At 40.1% G+C, this 23,217-nt stretch overlaps 1 protein-coding gene across 2 annotated transcripts in view; it reads right to left on the reverse strand.

The window, feature by feature from the left end:
• LOC140480493 (glucocorticoid-induced transcript 1 protein-like) overlaps positions 1–23,217 on the reverse strand; it is a 226,278-nt gene that overhangs the window by 58,033 nt on the left and 145,028 nt on the right. For both annotated transcript variants that reach the window (XM_072575420.1, XM_072575419.1), the window contains one exon: positions 9,337–9,489. In XM_072575420.1, the coding sequence (XP_072431521.1) occupies positions 9,337–9,489 (153 nt within the window). The remainder of the gene's footprint in view (positions 1–9,336; positions 9,490–23,217) is intronic.

A 23,217-nucleotide genomic window follows, 5' to 3' on the forward strand; every position in this document is an offset into this window, starting at 1 on the left:
TCTCCTCATGCCTGGTAACATTCTTGTAAATCACCTCTGCACTTTCTCGAGATCGATTAGATCCTTCCTGTGCTGTGGCCAAAACTGTGCACAAAACTCCAGCTGTGGCCTAACCAGTGTCTAATACAGTTTTAGCATTACATCTCTTCTTATGTATTCAATGACTCACTCAATGAAGGAAGGCATCTCACATACCTTGCTTACCAACTTATCTGCATGCCGTGCAACCTTCAAGGACCTATGGACATGCACTCCAAAGTGTCTAAGTTTCTTTATTCCTTACCATCCTTATTTTTCACTCAAAGCCACATTTTCAAGCATACCAATAGGAGATCCACTGGATCCTTGAACCTACTGCTTATGCTATTATCTTAAATATTTTGACAAGATCACAACTCATTCTTCTAAACTCCAATGGATATAGGTCCAACTTGTCATTATTAGATAATCACTCTAATCTCAGGAAACAGTGAGTGAACCTTCTTTGAACTACTTATATTGTAATTAGGTCTTTTCTAAATTAAGGAGATAGAGACTGTACTCATTACTCCAGATGTAACCTAATCAACAATGCCCAATACAACCGTAGCAAAACATTCCTAATTTAGTATTCTACTCCCTTGCAATAAATATTCCATTTGTATTCCACTACATATGCTGTGCTGCATACTAACATGTGATTCATGTTCCAGGATTCCTAAATCCTCTGTACCACAATTCTGAAATCTCACTCAATTAAATAGTGTGCTGCTTTTCTTCCTGTCACAGTGCACAAGTTCACATTTAACAACATTTTACCCTATCTGCCAAACCTCTGCCCATTCACATAAACCTATTTACATCTCTTTGCAGACGTCATATGACTTTATAAATTGCTCACTGTTCACTCAGTCCTTTTGTTCAAAGCATTGATGCAAATTTGAAATAGTTGAGGCACCAGCACTGATTCCGAGGTACTCATTAGAGTCATAGAGATGTACAGCATGGAAACAGACCCTTCGGTCCACCCCGTCCATGCCGACCAGATATCTCAACCCAATCTAGTCCCATCTGCCAGCACACGGCCCATATCCCTCCAAACCCTTCCTATTCATATACCCATCCAAATGCCTCTTAAATGTTGCAATTGTACCAGCCTCCACCACATCCTCTGGCAGCTACAGGGATCTTTCCGACAGGAAGGAGACCAGAATTGCATGCAATATTCCAACAATGGCCTAACCAATGTCCTATAAGGCTGCAACATGACCTCCCAACTCCTGTACTCCATACTCTGACCAATAAAGGAAAGCATACTAAACGCCTTCTTTACTATACTATCTACCTGCGAATCCACTTTCAGGGAGTTATGAACCTGCACTCCAAGGTCTCTTTGTTCAGCAACACTCTCTAGGACCTTACCATTAAGTGTATATGTCCTGCTAAGATTTGCTTTCCCAAAATGCAGCACCTTGCATTTATCTGAATTAAACTCCATCTGCCAATTCTCAGCCCATTGGCCCATCTGATCCAGATCCTGTTGTAATCTGCGGTAATCCTCTTCGCTGTCCACTACACCTCCAACTTTGGTGTCATCTGCAAACTTACTAACTGTACCTCTTATGCTCACATCCAAATCATTTATGTAAATGACAAAAAGTAGAGGGCCCAGCATCAATCCTTGTGGCACTCCACTGGTCACAGGCCTCCAGTTTGAAAAACAACCCTCCACCACCACCCCCTGTCTTCTACCTCTGAGCCAGTTCTGTATCCAAATGGCTAGTTCTTCCTGTATTCCATGAGACCTAACCTTGCTAATCAATTTCCCATGGGGAACCTTGTCAAACGCCTTACTAAAGTCCATATAGATCACATCTACTGCTCTGGCCTCATCAATCTTCTTTGTTACTTCATCAAAAAACTCAATCAAGTTTGAGAGACATGATTTCCCACACACAAAGCCATGTTGACTATCCCGAATCAGTCCTTGCCTTTCCAAATACATGCACATCCTGTCCCTCAGGATTCCCTCCAACAACTTACCCACCACCGAGGTCAGGCTCTTTTTCAAACTCAATACTGACCAATCTAACCCTCTCCGACCCCTATTAGCTAACCAATCCTCTATTCAATATTAGCCTCTTTATTATGAACTCTTATTTGAGAACTACTTTTGAGAACTAGTGATGTGTTACTAACTGAGTTTTGTTTCTATGTAACAGTTTTTCACAAGTCCCAATAAGGTAAGGACCAAAACTATCAAGCATTAATTGGAAAATGATACAGGCAGCTTGAAATATTTGTAAACAACTTTCAAGTTTCTTATATCACAGCCCTCCAAATATGTTGCTGCTCTTTAACATCAGATCATGCTGTAATAGCTTTTCATGCCAACCTAAAATACGTTACTGGTGCCAGTTCAACCTAAGCTTTACCAATCCTATCATACATCCACTTGTGCAAAAAGCAAAACTTGCCTGATCTTCTGTCCACCGAATTCTAATCAAGACCAAACAAAATAGCTAGCTCCTGTTCTCGTATCTCACTCTGCATAAATGTTAACATGCGTATACAAATCATTCTTCCTCGACCATGGTAGAAATATCCCATTTAGACCACCACAACTATGCCATTAAACATGTTCATTGATCTCTTCTGCTGTTTTGATGTGAACTGTTTTCCCCATTCTCCCCAATCAACTGGATCAAGCACATGCAAATACAATTTCAGATCAAAAGTGGTTCCAGTGACTTTTAGAATCAAATCTTGCAACCTTTAGTTGAGTACATTTAACTACATACTTTTTCATGAGATCCTGGTTACACTAGAGACTGTCTGTTCAATGGGATGTTCATTCTTCTACAATTACATTTCAGTAAGCAATGATCTGTACAACCAATAATGAATGACTGTTTCCAAAACAAACAAACCTAATTCATTTAAGGAATGTGTTCTCATATAAGCTACTAATCTCCACAACTGACTGGCATTCTTTCAAAACAAACCAGAAACAAATACACAACCAGGAGATCTAATAACATTATAAATAAATCTTGCAACAAACAATCGACAGCATCAGCAAAAAAAAATCCTTAAATGGAAACAACAGATAATTTCAGTGAGATTCCAAGTGACCAAGTAAAATAGATCTCCTTTAGTTTCAAACACCTGTATGGCTTCTTAGATTTAAACAGTTACACTGGATCTTTAACTTAGAAGTTATCTTTTTACAAAAGCACTGAGACACTAAATCTGACATTTTAAGTACATGAAGTATTCAATGTGCAGAATCAAATGCAATTGTGAATTAGTTAAAGCTGGTACAGTAAGCACACATCGAAATGGTTGGTGTCCTAAAAGCCCGCATGCAGTGTCACTTAAGTGAAGTAGAATTTCAATGTATGCTATAGTTAAAGAGAATGTTTCCTGTTTAATTCTATTGCTATAACTGAGAAAACATATTCCTACAAATATAATATTTTTAATGAAAGGTATCTTTTAGAAGAAATAAGTGACTTTTAATTTATGAATTCTTATAATTGATGGAATTATCACCTAAAGCTTGTACAAAATGGTTAATTAAAAACGTGTAAAAAGTTTAACTGTAACTTTGCCCAAGTTAGAGACAGAAATACTAAGGCCATCCTTACTCATCCAGCAACAGCTATGATGACATTTAGAAGTAGGACTTTCAGGTCAGAAGGAACCCAAAAATACCATTGTCAGCCTGTCTGCTGGTTTCTAGATATCATTCCCATTATCAGCCTCTTTAGTCAGAAACCCATCAGCTGTGTCCTCATTCCTAAGATGGGCAGCCAATTAAGGTTTAAGGGCCTAAATTTGGTAAACCAGGACATTGAGAATTTTCCAGTTAGCCTCCAGTTTGTTTGATGTAACAGGGCACTCCAAGTGCCTTTAGGCAGGCATCCAGCAGCAGGTTAGGGTGCCAGTGCTTTTGGGAAGCCAACAGGCTCTCCCTCCAGGCTGAACACAGTCAAGATTGCAAAGTGATTCACCATCTTCTATAATGGCAGCCGGGTTGTTTTTGCCTGTTTTCACAACTAAATTTTGAAATTTAGTGAGAGTGTGTGCTTCCATGTAGATTGTGAAACACTTACCTATGCTCCTCTCAAACTGGATGACCACTCATTGATATGGAGAACATAGCCACTGCCCTTAGTTGGGATGGAAACATATTTTGCAGGCACACCAATCAAAGTATGAACATTGATTGTTTATTCTGGGGGAGGTTTGGAACCTGGAAATGATTCCATCCTCAACCAAACATTCAGCTCCAGGTCGCCCTGTTTGGGCAAGTGACCACAATGCTACAGTCATACAGTCATAGAGATGTACAGGACAGAAACAGACCCTTCAGTCCAATTAGTCCATGCTGACCAGATATCCCAACCCAATCTAGTCCCCCCTGCCAGCATCCGGCCCATATCCCTCTAAACCCTTCCTATTCATATACCCAACTAGATGCCATTTAAATGTTGCAATTGTACCAGCCTCCACCGCTTACTCTGGCAGCCCATTCTAAACATGCGCACCACCCTCTGCGCGAAAAAGTTGCTCTTTCCCCTCACCCTAAACCTATGCCCTCTAGTTTTGGACTCCCCCACCCCAGGGAAAAGACCTTGTCTATTTACCCTATCCATGCCCCTCATAATTTTATAAACCTCTAAAAGGTCACCTCTCAGCCTCCAACGCTCCAGGGAAAACAACCCCAGCCTATTCAATGTTTCCCTATAGCTCAAATCCTCCAACCTTGGCAACATCCTTGTAAATCTTTTCTGAACCCTTTCAAGTTTCACAACATCTTTCTGTTGGGAAGGAGACTGGAATTGCACGCAATATTCCAAAAGAGGCCTAACCAATGTGCTGTACAGCCACAACATGACCTCCTGACTCCTATGCTCAATAGTCTGACTATGCTCAATAGTCTGACTAATAAAGGAAAGCATTCCAAACGCCTTCTTCACTATCCTATCTAGCTGTAACTCTACTTTCAAGGAGCTATGAACCTGCACTCTAAAGGTCTCTTTATTCAGCAACACTCCCTAGTGCACAAGTCCCTGCTAAGATTTGCTTTCCCAAAACGCAGCACCTCACATTTATCTAAATTAAACTCTGCCACTCCTTAGCCCACTGGCCCATCTGATCAAAATCCCATTGTAATCAGAGGTAACCTTCTTCGCTGTCCACTACACCTCCAATTTTGGTGTAATCTGCAAACTTACTAATTATACCCCTTACGCATAGATCAAAATCATTTATATAAATGATTAAAATTAGTGGACCCAGCACCAACGCCTTGTGACACTCCACTGATCACAGGCCTTCACTCTGAAAAAGAACCCTCCACCACCACCCTCTGTCTTCTACCTTTGAGCCAGTTCTGTACACAAATAGCTAGTTTTCCATGTATTTCCCTGTATTCCATGAAATCTAACTTTGCTAACCAGTCTCCCATGGGGAACTTTGTTGAACACCTTACTGAAATCAATATAGATCACGTCTACACTGTTCATGTATAGAGATCAGTCTTAGGAGGGCTTGTAGTTCAAGATCATTAGCAAACAGATCAATGAAGATAAAAATGTATCTTCGAGCAATGCTTGCATTGATTAAATTAGACATTTTCCAAATGACCCATTCCACCAAGGATGTGTTTGTGTGGAGGCTGATTACACTGCAGGAAATGTCCTCAGAACAAAGACAGCAAACAACATGAGCTGTCTCAAGAATTCACCACCAAAATTTGCTGTATTTGTGACATTACCTAACTCCGAATGTATAGTGTGTGCAGGCACTTTGAGAAGTAGCACTTCAAGTTGCTCAGGAAATCAGGGGAGTAGACATTCCTTGCTCAAGCAAGGAAACAGCTTTGGTTGGATTTTCCTCTGCAGCTTTAGTGATGCAAAGGTTGTTTGAACATAAAAGTGAAACAGAAAGACTTCCTCCAAATCTAGGCATACAAAATTTTCCTCTCATCGTTCCCACTGTCACTGAAGCAGCCCACATTACTGAATGCAGAATTTTGGTCTTTTCTGACAATTCCTTCAATTTTTGCCTGGTTCTTCCAATTGCTCGAACTAATATAAACATAGGAAGTAGAAGTGGAAGTAGGCTCTTCAACCCATTTAATAAGATCGTGGCTGATCTGTTAGTGTTCTTGAAATAACTCCAAGTCGCCCTTTATTTACACGTGGAAAGTCCTTGACACTGATCCAGCTCCCTCAGACCCAGCTCTCTGAGTGAACAGAATGTCTGATACTCCTCTTCTTATCTATCAGACAAGGCTCCCAGATTGGGGCTGTTAATCTGGTCCAGTCAGGGAACTCATTCTATGAGGTCCACCCGGCTGATCTCATTACAATAATTTCCGAATTTCACATTCCAGTCTGTCTCCGAGAATTTCTGATTTCATTGCCTAACAAAAATCTAACTCCATCTGCCTTGGCGTGGGAAGTGACTTACTGGAATTCTATTGTTCCTGTGCTTTGAAGTAGAGTACATGTTGAACCATGGATAAAAGCTAGAAGAGTTTGACAATACTTATCAGTTAACACCTAAACAGTTGATTGTAGTTCTGGAGGATGTACAGACCATGGGGGTTACATAAAGGCTTCTTCAACTGAGTTTAAGATTCCTATGCTGTGTTCCTGCAAGTGTGTTTGATGGATTTTGCTGTTCAACCAGAGCTGTGCACAAGCTACCTCCCGCCTGGGATTTCTTCTTGAACAAAATCATTTCAGTTGTTTGCTCCACTGAATCTGTTCAGAATATTGGGGCCTCAATGCTGATTAGATTAGATTCCCTACAGTGTGGAAACAGGCCCTTCGGCACAACAAGTCTACACCGACCCACTGAAGAGTAACCCACCAAGATCCATTTCCCGCTGACTAACGCACCTAACACTATGCCAATTTAGATTAGATTACTTTACAGTGTGGAAACAGGCCCTTCGGCCGAACAAGTCCACACCGACCCGCCGAAGTGCAACCCACCCATACCCCTACATTTACCCCGTACCTAACACTACGGACAATTTAGCATGATCAACTCACCTGACATGCACATCCTTGGACTTAGGAGGAAACCGGAGCACCCGGTGGAAACCCACGCAGGCACAGGGAGAATGCGCAAACTCCACACAGTTGTCCAAGGCAGGAATCGAACCCGGGTCCCTGGTGCTATGAGGCAACAGTGCTAACCACTGAACCACTGTGCTGCCCCACTTTTGTCCTTTGCAACCTCATATGCTGGCAAACACAGAATGACATCATGTTCTATGTACCTCACCTTTAAACTACAACATCCTTTTAATTGCTATAGATAAACTCAGCAATTGGCAATCAGGAGTGGGACATTTACCTTAGACTGGTTTTACATATAAAATTAGGGCCTTTCTCCCAAATAAAATACCATCTGGTAGTGGAGGGGGTAGAGTCATAAGGACATACAGATTCACAACTTTATCATTTTTCCACCAAACCTTGGCAGCTTCTCCATTACTAGAACAAATTTATTACACAACCTGTTCATTCTGGTCCATACCATCTCGAAGATTCCACTCTACAGTAGCCCAGGTTTCTTTTACATGGTCATAATTTCAACCAGGCACATATTTTGACACTTGAAAGTCAGAAAAATTATGTTGGACATTCATGAACAACTAATGCTTATCACACTAAGTCAAGAGTAATAACGTATCTCCAAGTGAACAGTATCTATCCTCCAAATTGTTATTAATGCCATCTTATTTGTGAAGTAAGCACAGCACAAGTGAACACGTAAAGGTGACCTGTAACTTTGCAATTGTTTTGATATTATCGGAAGGTACTCATATTCTTATGCAAAATTCATCAAAGTACAATGATAATTTTACTCTTCCTTATGGGAATTATGAATTTATTATGGGGTTTGTTATTCCCATTATGTAGATCCTGAACCCAACTGCCATTTTTACTTGTTCAGTGGGGAATGCGTACCCATGTCAGGCCAGTATTTACTGCCCATCCCTAATTTGATCTGGAAAAGGTGGTGGTGAGTTACCCTCTTGAAACACCACAATCTGCTTCAGTGTAGATCCAGCCCACAGTGTTGCTCAGCAGGAAGTTCCAGAATTCTGACTCAACCAAACTAAAGTTACAGCTATACAATTCTAAGTCTAGAATGGTGTGGGGCTTGGAATGGAACTTGGAAGTGGTGTTGCCCCAATGCAACTGCTGCCCTTGTCCTTCAAGGTAATCAGGTTTGCACGTAACGATTTTGCTTACATGTACCATAAAAGTGAATGTATTTGCATTTCTATAAAAATCATGGGACTAAACATATGAGAAGAAAGTGCAAAGGGCAATGAGGAAAAATTATTTTAAAAAGGTTAAAGAGAAGCCAAAACAAAAAGACAATTTAAAAACTGCTTATACATTCGTTCCATTTGAAGTCAGCATTTTTAACTTTTACCAGGTCTGTTTGTTGATACATGAGGGATACATGACTGCACTAATTTCTAAGCGCATCTTTGTTTTCTAAGTATTGATAGAAGATTGAAAGCTAGCATGGAAAAATCCACCAACTATAACACCCAAGCTACATGCAGAGGAAAATGTTCCACATGGATGGTAAATCATTCATTAATTTGCTTACCCAGTAGTCTTCATGGAGAAAAGATTATGTCATGGTCACCCAAATAGATTGAATAAATGGTCATCGTCATGCGATCAGTGCAATAACAAGCATCTTAAAAAACATTCACACTAATTAAAAAACAAAAAGGGAATGATGTAATCAAATTAATGATGTCACCACTGAGATTTAATTTTCCCAATAAGGTTCTAACAAGATCCAGGTCCCTGCGGAAAAACACAACCTCATAAGTGACTGAGTTAATCTGTGCCAAATATTCTCGTAACACTGCACTATCTTGGTCTTTGAACTCATGCTATAAAATTATTGCCACTACTTAACTATCAACATTTCTAAGAGAAATGAAGATACCACCAAAGTAATAAATGCATACATTCAAAACTATATCAACATGGCATTCATCACTAAAAAAGTGAGATGATTCGACCATTGGATAGCCCATCTTGCAAGCTCATAATACAACTGGAAAAAGTGTGTGAAGCATACAGCAAATCAGTTAACAAAACATAACATGTGACTTGTGAAAATGAGTCTGAAGAAGGCTTCTTACTACAAAACAATTTAATCGTCCTTCAAACAAAAGCATTCATGTGCATTTGCACATTTTCCTATTCTTTTTAGAATCATGGCTTTGGTTATATATGTTGTCATTTATTTCTGCCATGCAAATGCATTTGCTCTGAAGACTAAGCTTGCACTTACCCTTGACGGTTCTTCCCTTTCACCACTGTCTTTAATAAACATTCGTTCTATTTCTTGATTTATGCCTTCAACACTGTTCTGGACCCGTGAAATTGCAGATTTTGAAAGGGTAATGTTTAATGCCGGACCAGGGATAAATCTTGTCGTAGAGGCCTATCAAGATGAAAAACAATTTGAAAATACTTAACAATATTAGCATGAACATTCACACAGCAATAATGGTACATTCCTACAAGCTGGAGGATAAAAAGCTGATGATGTGTATATCACAAAAAAAACAATACACTAATGAAGCAGAATGTCTCGAATAAAGTTTGAAACATAACCATCTTTCTTCAATATTCATTCCATCCCACTTGTAATAAAGAGCAACATTGCATTATCTTTCTCAAATTATTCACAGTGGCTGAATGCTGATATTTGAGATTCATATACATGTACACCCAAATATTCTTGCATTATAGTATTCTGCAGTCAGTCCTTTTAAATAACATTCAGCATTTAGACATTTCCTTATGAAACTGATAACCTCACATTTTCTCATTGTGCTCCATCTGCCAAATTTGCCACACTATTATCCGCACCACCAACATCATGAGCTCTTGTCTTATGCAACAATCTTTTAGTGGCAGCTGACTGAATGGCTTTTGGACATCCAACAAATACCACGTCGACTGGTTCCCCTATCTACCCTGCTTGTATGATCTGCGTTTCCCCTTCAGTAAATTATATTGATTTTAAAGGTAATTTTTCAAAAACAAATTGCCCAGCTCCTGTCTCCTTTCTTTTTGGAATATGGTGTGACATTCAGTTTTCCCACCCGAGTGAGATGTTTGCAAAATTTGGGGATTGTCAGAAGAATATCATTGATCCATCCACTATCGCTGCAGCCACTTCAAGACTTCAGGATGCAGGCCATGACATCCACAAGATCTGTGTGCATTTAGTCCCATTCATATTAACAGTACATACCCTAATTAACATGATTGTTTTAAGTTCCTACCTCTTGCCTTTTTATTTTCTACTGTTCTTGGGTCAATTGAAAACATATAGGAAATACTTGCTTAAAGACTGCCAATTCTTTGTATCTTATCAATTCACTGGATACTACTTCTGAACAAAGGAGAGCGCAAGGTGAGAATTACAAGATCAGGAAACTCGTAATTTGGGTTTTTTTTCCAAAAGTCCTACCAAGTGTTATTAGGATCTAACCTGTTTGTGTTTCTTGGTTGCAGCTCACCAGATAGATGGACTGACTGGCTGCTGAGGGGACAGTCAGGAATAGACAGCAGCTCCTGGGGTGAGAAGGGTGAGGAAGGTTGGAGTCCAAACTCAGGAAGATTTGAGACACTAGTTGGAGATTGGAATTTTATCCATTCTTGGAATGTGTCACTGGCTAGGTCAATTTATAACATTCATCCCTCATTTCCCTGAAGAAGGTGGTGGTGGTTAGCTGTCTTCTTGAATTGCTGTAGTCCCTGTGATGTAGGACATCCACAGTGCCTTTAGAGAGTGAGTTCTATGAGTTTGATTCACTAACAGTGAAAGAATAGAACTATAGCTCCAAGTCAGGAATAATCTGTAGATTGTGGGGGGTGGATGGAGAAGAGAAAGGGAGGGAGAAGAGTCTGAAGTCTCATATTAGGCAATTGGCCATGTGCAATACCCTCAGCCCTATACTGTGTCTAACCAGAAGTGGGCAGATTGGGGTTGGAAGGTGTACTGTTAACATTAACTTCCTTGAACGTTAAATATTTCAACTCTACATGTCACCAACTTGGCTCTTTTTGAATCAGAATAGTTTTGACTACTTAGTTTAAGATATTCTGACAAGGTTGCCAGGAGCTTTCAGTGATCAAGCATACAATAATGACACGGATGAAGGCTTTTCTCTTAAAATCATTCCCAGCAATAAACTTGAAATTTAGTGCACATCAAAGAATCTTTAACATTAATAACACGGATTGCAGGCACTTTTACCAATTGTTCTGAGCATTTAATTAGGTCCCTAGAATTATATTAGAACGCAAATGGTTAATTGCATTGTCGTCTGTGTTAAAAACAGAAATCATACAGTGGAGAAAAACTGCACTAAGATTTAGTAAAAATAGAAAATGCTGGAGAAACTCAGCAGATCTGGCAGTATCTGTAGAGAGGAAAAAACATAGCTGATGTTTCAAGTCCAACGACTTTTCTTTGGAGCAGTTTCTCTCACCACAGATGTTGCCAGACATTCTGAGTTTCTCCAGCACTCTGTTTTTATTTCAGATTTCCAGTATCAATATTGGTTTTAGTTGTATTTGAGGGCACTAAGGTCTAACTCCAAATGAGGCTGACACAGAATCTTTCATGTTGATAAACTTGTTACCATGGAGAAAGTTAGCATTTTGAATCGAATATGACTGTTTTGAAAATAAAAATATAAAATATGTGCTTCTCTCTCCACAGATGCTGTAGGACTTACTGAGTATTTCCAGCACTTCCTGCTTACAATGCTATAAAGCTCCAATATAGCTGACCAAAGTTAACATCTGTATGACTGGGTCCATCTGAGCAGAGCAAATTGTGTTTATTGAAAATAAATTGAAATACTATATTGAAGAAACAGATGGGAAATGTGATCATACACTTGAAGGACTGCAGCAGCATTTTTCCATTACATGCAAACAATCACACTGGTCAGAACTTTTAAATGTAATACTAAAATGAGAATTTTATTTGCTACACCTTTTTCTTTTGATATCTTTGAATCAAACTGAGGAAGAGTTATTTGCAAGAAATAAGATCACTCTGCTTCCATCTTGCCTTGTGCTACCTCCCTCCAAGCCTCCAAAAGCATTGAAAAACATTTCTTCAAATATACTTTTTACATATAATCCCAACTAATATCATGTTTGGATTTCCTTTTTGCAAAAAGCAAGGAATTTGTGACAATAGCAGAAAATCCAAAGATTTCCTTGGTCTTTTAATCTGCTTATCCTTGCACTGAAGTTGGTTGTGAAACTAGGTACTTAAACATAAAAAAGCTTGAGGAATAGGAGGGATAAGTGACAGTAAAAAGGGAATTGGGTCATTATCTGAAGAAAGCTTTGTAGAGTTACAGGTATTAAAAAGCAGAGAAGTGGCACTGGGCGAGTTCCTCTTGCAAAAATTGGCATAAAAGCAATGATCCAAACGACCTCCTTATGTGTTGTAATAATTATATGACTCTATTTTCCTCCTCCAGCTTGCTCCGCCATTCAAAAATGATCATGGATGATCTTTGACATCAACTCCACTTTTCTGTCTGTTCCACACATTCCTCAATTACCAGGGCCTCAACTACATTCAATAAACATCCGCAAGTTCACCTCCAATGATTCACACTGAGTAAATACAGTTACAATCTCAATCCAAACGATTGGGCCCATAACATGCAGCTGTGTCTGTATATTCCAATGATCCCAGGGAGGGGAACAAATCTCTTTGTGACTACCCAGCTTTTTAATGCAGTCACAGAAAATGGGTGTCACTGCCTAGCATTTGTTGGCCATTTCTAATTGCCGATCCCTGATTTCCCTCAAGAAAATTGCAATGAGTTGACTGCTTGAACTGCTGCAGTCCTTGGGGGTGTAGGATCACCCGCAGTAATGGTAGGGAGGGAGTTTCAGAGTTTTCACCCTGCAACACTGAAGAAAGACAATATAGCTCCAAGAAAGGATGGCGAGTGGCTTTGAGGGAAACTTGCAGTTGACGTTGTTTCCATGCATCTGCAGCCTTCTTTTTGATAGTGGAGGTGGGAGGCTTGGAAAGCATTGCCTAAGGAGCTTTGGTGAGTAGATGATATACATTGCAACTCCTGTTCATTAATGATGGAGGTGCTGAAAAGTTAAAGGTGTTGGATGGAATGCCTATCAATTAGACTATGTTGTCATTGATGGCAATATAGTTTCCTGAGAGTTGTTGGAGCTGTACTCATTCAAGTCCGTAGAGAGATTAATCTATCTCTCTCCTAATTTGTGCTGAGTAGATGGTGAACAGGCTTCAAACAGTCAGGATGCAAGTTCCTTGCCATCGAATTCTCAGTTTGTGATCTGCTCTGGTAATCACAGTATGTATATGGCTTGTCACTTCAGTTCTTAGTTAATGATAGTCCCTGAGTTATTAATAGTGGAGGATTCAGTGATGGTGAATGTTAATAGACAAGGATTGGATTTTCTCTTGATGGAAATGGTCAATGTCTGGCTTTGTAAGATACAAATGTTAATTGCCACTTATCAGTCCAAGGTGCAATGTTGTTCAGGTCTTACTGTATTTGGATACAGACTGCTTCAGTATCTGAGGAGTCACAATGATGCAAAACATCATGTGGTCATCAGTGGTTATTGCCATTCTGACTTTAGGATAGAGTGGATGTCATCGATGAAGCAGTTGAAGATGATTGGATTTAGGATACTGCCTTGAGAACACCTGCAGTGACATCCTGTTGCTAAAATGATTGGCCTCCAACAATTATATCTATCTCCCTTTGTACTAAGTATGACTGCAATCAGCAGACAGTAAATCCTTCCCCGATTCCAAATAATTGTATTTTTAGTAGGGATCCTTGATGTAACATTTTGTAAAATGTAGTCTTGATGTCAATGGCAGTCATTCCTCACTTCCCTTTTGGAATTCAGCTCTTTTGTCCATGTTTGTACCAAGGCTGTATTGAAGTCAGAAACTAAGTGAGCCTGTGGAGCTCAAACTGAGCAGTGAACAGGTTATTGGTGAATAATTGCCAATAGATAACACTGTTGACTTCACCTTAGTGACGACAAAGTTGACTGATAGGGCAGTAATTGGCCCACTTGGGTTTGTCCTGCTTTTTGTACATAGGTCGGACCTGGGCACTTTATTCACATATCACAACGGTTTTGTAAAAGTTTAGATGGGGCTACAGCTAGGTCTGGGACATAAGCCTTCAATTCAGAATGTTGGTAGGGCCCATAGCCCTTGCAGTATCCAGTACCTTCAGCCATATCTTGACACACACAGAATGTATAGAGTTGATTGAAGGCTGGTATCAGATGTCGGGAACCTCAGGAGGAGGCAGAGATGGTTTGTACACTCGTCATTCCTACCTAACGGAGACTGTAAATGCGCCAGCCTCATCTTTTGCACTTCTGTGCTAGGCTGCCCTATCATTGAGGATAAGTAATTTGTGGATTCTCCTCCTTCAGTGAATTATTTGATTGTCCACCACCATTCACAACCAATGTGACAAGACTGCAAAGCTTAAATCAGATTTGTTTGTCACTTAGCTGCATTTATTATTTGTTGCTTATGCTATTTATCACACTAGTAGTCATGTGTTATAGCTTCATGAGGATGACATCTCATGTTTAGGTATGCCCGGTGTTGCTCCTGTACTGTTCATTGAACCAAGTCCCTGGTCTGAGGTAGAGTCGAAAATATGCCAGGCCATGAGGCAACAGATTGCGGTTGAATACAATTTGGCTACTGCTAATAGTCCACACTGCCTCATGAATGCAGAGTTGAGATTTGGTCAAAATCCATTTCATTTGGCATGGTGACGATGTTACACATCACAAAGGAGGGCAGAAGGTGGTAATTAGCAAGCGGTTTATTTGTCCATGTTCGAACTTTTACAATGGGTCTGAAGTCAAATTTAGGACACCCAGTGCAACCCCTTCCTGACTGTATAGTCCTCTGCTGCCATCTCTGGTAGGTCTGTATTCCCATAGGACAGGACATACGCAAAGACATCAATGGTAATGGTGGTGTTTGGGACATTGTCTGTCAAGTGTCATTTCAAATGAACATCAGGTCCAGGTTATGTCAGGCTATTGCTTGACTAGACTATGGGAGAGCTCTCTAGACTTCTCTCTCCAAAGCACTCTAAGCCCCAAGATGCAAGAGAGAAGATTTTGCAGGATCGACAGGGCTGCTTGTGGTTCATCTAATTGTTTTCCTTTTGTCAGACTCTGCAGCAGCTAAATACAACAGAGTGATTTACTGGGTCATTTCAGACAGCGTTTAGACATCAACCAATTGCTGTGGATCTGGAGTCAACTAGAGGCTAGACCAGATGAGGATGGTGTGCTTTACTTCTTTAAAGGATATCTGAATCAGTTGGGTTTTACAAGAATTGGTTTCATTAGACTGGATTTTAATTCCAGATATATTAATTAACTTCAACTTTCATCATGTCTTCATTGTGGGACTCATACTAATGTCCACCAGGGCATTAGCCTGGGTCTCTGGATCACAGTCCAGTGACAATACTACCTCATCACTTCCTCTTGCTGTAGCTAATGCATCCTGAACTTCATTATTGGCAATGACTTTGATATCTATCATCGAATCAACTGTTTCTGTTTCAGGTATTTCTAATCTTGATTCTTTCATTGCAAATTTAAACATGAAAGTTGATCTTTGCCTTATTCATCTTCATTCTGAAAGACTTTTTTTTTGAGTAGCCCTGCAGTCACTTGCTCTTCCTTTGTTCTAGCAATGAGTGTGGTCTCATGTGCATACCTGAGATTCTATATACAATAGGCCTCAAATGATGCTGATACTATTCCTTTCTGGTTAATTTTTCTTGCACCATCATATCATCTTCTCTCAGCTTCAAACAGAAAGGGTGACAGAACACACTGCATTCCAGTGACCACTAAACCTTTTTGGGCAGCACTTTCATTTCAAAGATGAACCCAAGCACTATTTCTTCACTGCTAACAGGATAATCTTTTAGGCTGATAAATCTTCACTGAACCTTTCAATGGCTCTGATATCTTTCCAACACAGTGGTGCAGAATTGTGTGCAATGCATTAGCTCAGTTGTTTTGATGCCTTTAATTTTAAGGCACTTGTCAGATAAATTGCCTTCGGTTTTCTCGATCTTTTAAGTTCCAAAACAAAAAGCAAATCACATTATCACAATGCTTCTGGCAGAAAGGAAGATTATTTGTCCATTGTTAAGCATGCATTTGTTTAGATGCTGACAGCTAGTCAACAGTTGAGTCTTTATGCACTGATAAAAGAAGGCTTCCTATTTATTGAAGCATGGAATGCTGCAACACAAGGATTGGGAGGGCAAGCTGAGGCATGTCAATGCCATCCAATGTCAAACTAACAAATTTATCAGAACCTTTTATACAAGTTACAGGGTATTGTTCATTTCCTTTGCAGTCTGCTTCATTTTGCAAATTCCAATATTTGATCTTGTTTCAGCTGATACTAACCTCGCAATACTATCTGGTTCTTTAAAAAGAATGAGCGAATTAAAGAGATTCTGCACTATATATATTTTAAAGTTATAGATTTCCTTACACATGCATGTGCAATATATAGCTAGAACTTAAGAAAATCCTGAACCAGGACTTCCATGTCCCTTTTTTACTTCAGATTTCTGAACTTTCCATTTAAAAAATAGTCTACGCTTCTATACTTTCTACCAAAATGTATAATCTCACACATTGTATGCCATCTGCCTCTTGTTTTTCCACTCATTGACATTACTTACAGTGTGGAAACAGCCCCTTCGGCCCAAAAAGTCCACACCAACCCGCAACCCATCCCTCTACATTTACCCCTTCACCTAATACTACGGGCAATTTAGCATGGCCAATTCACCTAACCTGCACATTTTTGGATTGTGGGAAGAAACTGGAGGAAACCCACACAGACACAGGGAGAAGTTGCAAACTCCACACAGAGTTGCCTGAGGTGGGAATTGAACCCGGGTCTCTGGCACTGTGAGGCAGCAGTGCTAACCACTGTGCCACCATGCCGCCTTAGTGAAAGTCCTCCTATAGCCTCCCTACTTCCTCAACACTAACGGTCCCTCGCCTATCTTTGTGTCATCTACAAATGTAGTGACATGCCTGCAGTTCCTTCATCCCGATCGTTAAAGTATAATGTGAATAGTTGTGGTCCCAATACTAACCCGTGCAGAACGCCACTTGTCACGAGCTGCCATCCTGAAAAAGACTCCTTTCTCCCTACTCTCTGCCTTCTGTCAGTCAGCCAATCTCCTCTCATTCTTCAAAACTCTCACAAATATGAGCTCAGTTTGCTTAATCTGTCTTCACAGTATATTCACACCATTCTGGGAAGAGGTTTGGGGTTTCTTTGTTCACTCCCCCTCTGTAATAACTATCTATCCACAAATACACACATTATAGAAGATGGTTAGAAAATAGGAGTTCTCACAACGGAAACTGTTATTAGGACAAAAGCCATAGATATTTTCCTAAGGCCTATTTGATAGTTAATTGAAAAAAAAAATCAAGGACGCAGCAAGTAGAATTCAATAGGTGTCATATGAATACAGCAGTGCAGATTAAATAGGTTGTACAGCTCACTTCTATTCTGTAACTGAGTTACACATAATTTGCTTGTGAATGGTAGTTTAGAAGAATGGCAGTAACACACTGCTTTATAGCTGATCAATAAAAGCTTAGGCAACACTTACAAGAAACAAAAGCAGACAAGTGGAAGATGGCGATTTTAATGCATTCGAATCTGCTGGATATTGGTTTCTATTTCCACTTGAGAGTTGGGTTGAATGGGTAATTTCAAAATGTATCAATCAAGTGCTGCAACTCTCTTCTGGGCTTGTTAACCCCCCCCCCCCCCCCCCACTCCCACCTCCCCAACAGATTCTTATATAACCGCAGCCAGATTTGTCCTGATGACTCCATGTGCATTTTGTAAGAGAAAGCTGCTAAATTTGGGCAAGTTGCCTTGACTGCCCAATGATAAAGGAATTGTAGCTTGCAAAACCTAAGAAGCTTAAATTTGATAACAACTATAAATGGGAACAACAACTGCAATTCACCATCATCCAAAGGGCCGTTAGGGTGCAGTAGTAGTGTCCCTACTTCAGAGCTGGAGACTCGGGTTCAAGTCCCATTTGCTTCAGAGGGATGTCATAACATCTCTGAACAGGTTAGTTAAAAAATATCTTTATCATTACCACATCCATTGACTGTATGCAAGCAACATTCCAGCTGAGGGCCTTTGTGGTATAGTGGTAGTGTCACGACCTCTGGGCCAGAAGATCTAGGTTCAAGTTCCACTTACGTCAGGTGTATGTAATAACACACTTGAACAGGTTTATTTTGGAAAATAGAGCCAAATTCAGCTTCATGCTCTTTAATGAATTGAATGAGTCTAATACTCATCGAGAATACACAAGCCACTAATTGATTGGAAGAATCTGAATGGGTCCAATATTTACAGCTAGTTCACTTAAAGCTAGCTTCTATTGCTGACAACTAACTAACACCATTTAAAGAAAGATGCATTGCTGCTAGAGCTGCCGCCAGTGTGCATGAAGTGAATCAGACCTGCATATCTCTGAATATTGGCACTAGATGACAGAAAGTTGGCTTGAAAGTTTTCAAAAGAAAGTGAGGACTGCAGATGCTGGAGATTAGAGCAGTCGAAAAGCACAGCATCCAAGGCAGGCAGCATCCAGGCCAGGCAGCATCCAAGGATGATGACCTACCTGACCTGCTGTGCTTTTCCAGTGCCACACTTTTCAAGTCTAAAGCTTTCAATGCTGCACCGGTGGTCTTTGTGGAGTAGATAGCAAGTAGTAACCCTTCATTCAGAGGGCCCCAGAGGGCTTAGAGATGTATATTTAGAAGCTAGTGAGAACAGATAAGTATGGTGGTCAAAACTTGAGGACCTAAATGCAATGCCACAAGAAGTTCAATAACTTCATAAATAGGCAGATCAGTGAATCTAAATTCAAATGTATTACCTTATCAATTGCACCACTGGTCTTAGATGGTGCTTCGTTCAGTACACTCTGATCACACAGTTACTCACAAATAATCTCCAGCAGATCAACTAATATTGTTATGTTCTACTGAAGCTCCTCAGCCAGGAGACCTGGGTTCAAGTCCTACCTGGCTCCAAAGGTGTGGAATTGTATCATATCACAGCTTGATTTGAAACAATTATTATAGGGGTTCTTGTGATGCAGTGTCCCTACCTCTGGACAAGGTAGCAGGATTCAAATCCACCTGCTCCAAAGATGTGTAACATCATCTTTAAACAGTTTGGTTAAAAAAACTAAGTGGCAAATCTTAGTGGTTTGGTGCAAAAGAAAGACTGAAGACAGAAGATCTTCGGTAAACAGAACAGATCTGTGTCCAATTAACCAGTGTTGTGAACTGGCAGCCCAAAGGACAATGGATGAAAACCACCGCTGGTATTAAGTATTATTTTCTTTGAACTTATGATAAAACACCCATTGAACCCTTGTTCACTTTCCACTGGTGGCTCTATATTGTACTGATGGCACATTCTGCGGGCTTTCAACCATAGTATTGACTTCCAAACTGCATAATATTCTGACACAGTTCCCTCTTACAAGACAGGTTTATGTACAATTGGCAGCAGAGCTTAATTGGACGGGGTCAGGAGCACCTTCACATCCTAAACCTTATAGAGGAGATGATACCGGTCATCACAAGAACACCTATTTCCGAGGATGTGACTAGCAGCAGGACTGAAACCACTGAAAATGATGGCATCACACTATTCTTTCATTATTGTTGCCCCTCATTCTGCACACTTCATATTTTAAAGCTAGATGATGCAAGTATGTTCCTCCTTCTTTCCCTTCTCCACACTACAATCTTACTTTGTACATTTCTTCTTCAGCTACCCAAGTACATCCTGACAAGGCAAGGCAACAACAAGAATACATTATCACTCAATTTCCTGCTTGTAGCTGAGCTCAGACACTCATACAAATCCAATTTTAGAGGGTAGATAGGATCTGTATGTGACAGACACCAGCCATGAGTGACATGCATCAAGGCTGGGGCAATGATAGAGCAGGCACCAGTGTGCTCAAGAATAAGGTTGCTCATCAGTCCTTCTTCAATTGGCTATGATGAGGACTTTAGAGGACTAGCCTACAGAGGAATACTGATAGAAATGTACAATGAAGAAGGACTTGGTAAGTTGGGAAGTCAGCAACATTCAGTAAAGGATATGCAGGCATCCGGCAGTAGTTTGACAGGGCTTTGGGCAGAGGTTGAAGCCCATTCTTTCAACCGTGGACATGATAGCCAATTATGTTTACACATTTATCCATCCAATAGTGATGCAGTGTATTTCCACTGCAGCACAAGCAGTCTTCATCAAACATCTGGGTGCTGCAGTAGAAACTAGACTGCAATCCATTGCCTTGATAACAGGAGCTTACCCAAGGGGCTTGCACAGTCTCATTGCAGAACAGCAGTCTTTCTTCCAAACGAATATTCGGATTCTGGAGGTGACACCCCAACAATGTGGCATGTGTATCATGGAATCCAACATGCTTCTCCCTCCCCTCTTTTTTTTCTCTCTCTCTCTCTTAGCAAGGCTGCATTTACTCTTTCATTACTCCAATTCTGTATCCTTGCTGCTGCCTGTCAGTCCAGTGGACCAGACAACTGTTGCCCACATAGCGATAGCCCAATGATCAGTTAGACTTTCTACTACTAGTAGAACATCAATCACCAAGGCCATCTGCAGGCAGCCCCATTGAAAGTCAGCAACATTTCATCAGTCATGTTACAGACACTGGAATAGAATTGCATAGGACAAGCAAAGGCACTAAGAAAACAAATACAAAGGGAATAAGTATGGGTAATTTTCCGAACTTTGTATACATTTCAGAATTATTTCTTTTATTATTTTGGTGGGGAACGTGCATTTTTGAAATCAATGTGATAGTCATGACAGCATTGCAGAGAATTATGCAAGGGGAACTAAAGCAATGTGAAACATGCAAGAAAACCAACAACCTTGATACCTGATCTGCTAAGTCCTGCCAAACTCCTCAGGAGCAGTTCAAGCAGCAAAGCTTGTGCTGTCATGCTGGAAGTATAGATTTCATTATACATATAGATATATATGTTCAGTCCATATGCATAGGTTGCACACCAGGAAATCATTTGCCAATTTTCTATGGACAGGTCTTGTTGCTCAGTGGCTTCCACATGTTTACCATGGTAGTGCAAGTGTAACTGGGTAACAGAATAAAGGCATTAGGATAGCTGCCAGAATATTTGGAACTGGCCTTCATGATTTGCTAAGGTCACACTAAGATTCAAAGATTTATTTGAACTTTAATTGTAAGACTTAAGTCAACTTTAATTCAGGCTTGAGTTTGTGAGAGCCACTCTAAAAGTTTACCGATCTTGAATAGTTACAAGACCCATCCAAATACAAAGCTTTACAGAATATATTACATTTACATAACAAGTACAAAAGAAATAACACTTCATAAGACCAGCAATCTTTCAGTCAATCCTCTCTGGGATGCCAGTTGGCTTCACTGAATAACTGCGCATGGGTCTCCTGTTCTGTTGACTGAAAATCATTTTTGGCCTATCTTCTTGTATCTGAACCACTAAGAATTATAACCTATTTATTATCCCTTGGTAGCTACGACCTCCTGAGCACAATCAGAGGCATCCTGATCTCTACTTAGTATGAACAGTTCACGGTTAATCTTGGATTGGCTAGGTAGTGATCTGCCCAGTTCTTGTTTTGTTTCTTTAACAATGATGGTCATCTTCACAACATAATTCTTACGCCTCCTTGGTCACCCTTTGATATGTCAATCACTGTGTAGGATCATCCCTTTCATAATACCTTGTACCTTTCAACTTATCAACTCCATAGACCTTTACCAAGATAATGTAGGACCAATGAAGAATTTGTGTGTCTGCTTAGAATATCCTTCCCAGTGAACAACTATAATCCCAAATGTCCCAACTGATACATCTAAATCTCTAAAATCTAACAATACCATTTGAATAAAAGAACTATGTGAGACTCCATAATACTGTAGTCTAAAACAAATTCACTGGTTATTTCTCAAAGAGCATAAAGACTTGACCTATTATGTACTTAACAATTCTAAAACACATATACAGGTATGTATTCTAGTCAGCAGAAGCTTATTTCAGAGAGTGAATTAAGCACAGAAAGGGAGAAACAGATTTTGATCTAGTCCTATATGTCTTCCTGAGACCCTGGAATTCAAAGTGTTGCAGTTGCCCATTAATACCTCTAAATTAAATGGTGATCATTTTAATGCTGCATTCTCCTATTGACAAAAATACAGATTGGTAGAGGTTAATTGCATACATTTCTATTTCAAGGCAACAGATATAAATTGATACAAGTGTCAACAGAAGTTGTACATATTAATAATGAGTAATGACTAGTGTTAAAAGCTATGTCAAGTATTGACTATACCACATGGTATTGGACTATCTTTAGAAGTTTAAGTACAATGAACTGGGAGTGCCACTTCGTTCATAGTTTGATTGGTTTGAATATTGTTTTGCTACTCGAAACCAGCATTATGAAGAATTGGAGCAACACTAACCTGCCCTCTTCTAACCTTTAGAATTAGCTACAATTTAATCATGCAGCTCCATTGTTTAACTGGCCGATGATGAGATGGATGTCAAGGAGGATCTCCAGGAGGTGAAGAACCAGCGAGCCGCACTCTTTGCCTCTGAGGCCTCCAAGATAATCTTGCAGTCCAGACACCGCTCCATGGATGAGTGCTCATGTTCTTCTTCCAGAAGGGACACAAGGAGAGGTTTGTGCTCAGCAAACTGAAGGAAGAAGATAGCTCTGTAACATCATCTCAGCCTGACATACTGAGGATCAGCAAATCCTCTTATGCCAGTCTGTGACATTAAGCCCACAGCATGGTCCCCCAATCATTCCTGTCCTCTATCATGGAGGTCTTACACAATAACACACGGGTGAGAATGGACCATCTGTTATCTCTAGATGAGCTGAAGGGCCTCAAGCCCTTAGAAAAGAATAAAACTGCCAGAGGAAACGGCTTACCAGTGAGTTGTATTC

The sequence above is a fragment of the Chiloscyllium punctatum genome, chromosome 8, assembly GCF_047496795.1.
Source record: "Chiloscyllium punctatum isolate Juve2018m chromosome 8, sChiPun1.3, whole genome shotgun sequence".
NCBI lineage: Eukaryota > Metazoa > Chordata > Chondrichthyes > Orectolobiformes > Hemiscylliidae > Chiloscyllium > Chiloscyllium punctatum.